At 57.2% G+C, this 2490-nt stretch overlaps 1 protein-coding gene across 1 annotated transcript in view; it reads left to right on the plus strand.

Moving 5' to 3' along the window:
• Positions 1 to 356: 356 nt before the first annotated feature.
• Positions 357 to 2490, plus strand: part of MGST3 (microsomal glutathione S-transferase 3) — a 3558-nt gene continuing 1424 nt past the window's right edge. The window contains exons 1-3 of the mRNA XM_010139347.1: positions 357 to 477; positions 1621 to 1694; positions 2080 to 2137. Of these exons, the coding sequence (XP_010137649.1) occupies positions 361 to 477; positions 1621 to 1694; positions 2080 to 2137 (249 nt within the window). The 5' untranslated portion in view covers positions 357 to 360. The remainder of the gene's footprint in view (positions 478 to 1620; positions 1695 to 2079; positions 2138 to 2490) is intronic.

Below are 2490 nucleotides of genomic sequence, written 5' to 3' on the forward strand. Positions count from 1 at the left end.
CAGTGAGGTTGTGGGACTTAGGCAGCCGCAGCCAGAGCTGATGGGACCTACTGTTGGCTGTAGTCCTGCTTGGAGCTGGAGGCTGGACTAGGGACCTCCAGACACCACCTCCCACCTTAAGCTGATTTTAAGGCTTGTCCAGAACTGAGCAGCGAGACCTCGGTTTGTGCTGCTCAACACCCAGCAGGCACCAAGAGGTGAAAATTCCCCAACTCACCCTTCCTCTCTCCCTTCAGCCAGTGTCCGTGCTGGGTCCGGGCTCAGCAACTCTCTGGCACACCCATAGCTGCCTGTAACGAGCTGCCACTTCTCCAGTCACACCTCCGAATAGTAATGGGCTCTTTCTCTGACAGCACCGAGATGGCTGTTCTCTCCAAGGAGTATGGCTACGTCATCCTGACAGGTGCTGCCAGCTTCATCCTGGTCGCACACCTTGCGGTGAAGGTGGGCAAGGCTCGCAAGAAGTACAATGTGGAGGTGAGTGCTTGGGCTGAGGGAACAGGCAGGTCAGAGCTGGTCTGCAGGGGATGTTGCAGACAAGCTAGGTGACACCTTGCTGCTTTCTGGGCGACTTGTTGGCATTTCGTTCCCCACCACACGGGTGCAGAAGGGATGGAGCTGCCACTCTGGCTCTCCAGACTGCAGCAGACGGCGTGACAGAGCTTGGGGTTTGGGACATCAGGTGCTTGGCACCAAGCCGAGACAGCTGAAAGCACAAGGCTTTGAGCTTGGGAAGAGCGAGAAGCAGGAAACCACACCGCCCTTCTTCCCTACAAAGACAGCTGATGCAGCGCTGGGGGAAAGGGGATCGTAGTGGAACAGAAGCAACAGGAGGGTTTCTCAGACGCGGGGAGCACACGAGCCGTATCGCAAGAGCCTTTCAAAGTGACCTTCCCTTGCGGCTGATAGGGAGCCCGTGAGCCAGGCTGGGCTGTGGCCTGGGTGGGGACAGCTGGTCTTGGCTGTGCATCAGGGCGATGGCATGCAGAGGCTGCTGGGCCACTTGCCGCCCAGCACAAACGCTCCTTTGCTCTTTCCCCACTCACTGGAGGAAGTGACAAGTGGGGTGGGCACAGGGACAGCCCGGGGCTTGTGCTGCATGCCCAGGTTCCTGCTGGGGTGGCCCCACTCCTACTGCATGAAGCCTGGATGACGGGATGTCCCACGTGTGGGGCACAGGGCACTGGATTTCCAGCCTAGGGAAGCCTCTGCGAGTGGCAGCTCCATCAGTAGTGAAGGCAGCAGCACCCTGCCAGCCTGTTCCTGGTTGATGGGCTGCTGCCAGCTCCCCAGAGGAGATGCAGAGGCTGCTCTGCCCTCCAGAGAGATGGGATTTAAACAGGGAGGTCACCCAGTGCCTGGTTATCTTCCACTGGAAGCAGAGCCAGCTCCAGGGAACAGTCAGGTTGCCCAGGGAGTTCAGGAAGAGGCCAGGGGCAAGCACTGATTTCAGCAAAGCAGTTGGGGGCCATGGGGCAGGAGATAGGCTCAGACTTGTCAAAGTCAGTCTTCAAGCACCCAGGCAGCACAGGGCTGCCTGGGCAGAGGCTGCTGGAGAACAGGCCCCCAGCCCAGGCTGCGCTTGCTCACATGTTGCTGCTGGTTTATTTTTTTTGGCAGTATCCAACCATGTACAGCACAGACCCTGAACACGGGCATGTATTCAACTGCATCCAGCGGGCACACCAGAACACGTGAGTAACACGTATGGACGCAGGTCTCTCCTGGGTGAGAGGCCTAAGTTCACCCAGCTGCTGCGGACCAGGCTGCAACAGCTCATCAGAGAGGCACTGGGGGAACACTCCTCCTGGGGTACCTGGTGGCCAGTAGTACTTGGCAGTGGCTTAGGGCACAAAACAGTGGGTGGCCTTGGAGAGAGGCACAGACGACATCTATGCATGCTCACGTCAGATTCCCTCTTTTCTCCAACTGTGGCCACAGCATCAAGCACGGAGATTTGCAACAGCCAGGCCCAACAGAGACCTTGGCAGGGGATGCTCGTGGCTTCTACGTTTCTGGAGTTTCCTCTTTGCAAGCAACTTGAGCACAAACACAACCTCCCCCCGCTTTTATTTTCAGGCTGGAAGTTTACCCCGCCTTCCTGTTCTTTTTAGCCACCGGCGGGATCTATCACCCGGTAAGTGATGCTGCCGTGCAGGTTTGCATGACTGAGCTCTGCTCTTGCTCCCTGACTTGGGTAGGGTGGGTGGCAGGAAGCCACAGTAGCCCCTCTGGAGGCAGCAGGTTGCTTCGCTAGCCCCATCACCCTTCACAGCTGTGGTCCTTCTGAAAATGTAGGTCTTGTGGAAGGGAATTACAAGTATTTACTAAACTCATTACCATTGTTTCAGCTTTAGATCCCTTTCCTTCCCTTATGGGTTTGTCATTGTTGGACACAGCCTCCAGTCCATGAGAGGGAAGGGACCCTCCCACCCTGCCTGGTTCTTCCAGACCCTGCTGCACTCAGCAGCTGCTTGTGTGGAGGACAGT

The sequence above is a fragment of the Buceros rhinoceros genome, unplaced genomic scaffold, assembly GCF_000710305.1.
Source record: "Buceros rhinoceros silvestris isolate BGI_N320 unplaced genomic scaffold, ASM71030v1 scaffold15587, whole genome shotgun sequence".
Taxonomy (NCBI): Eukaryota; Metazoa; Chordata; class Aves; order Bucerotiformes; family Bucerotidae; genus Buceros; species Buceros rhinoceros.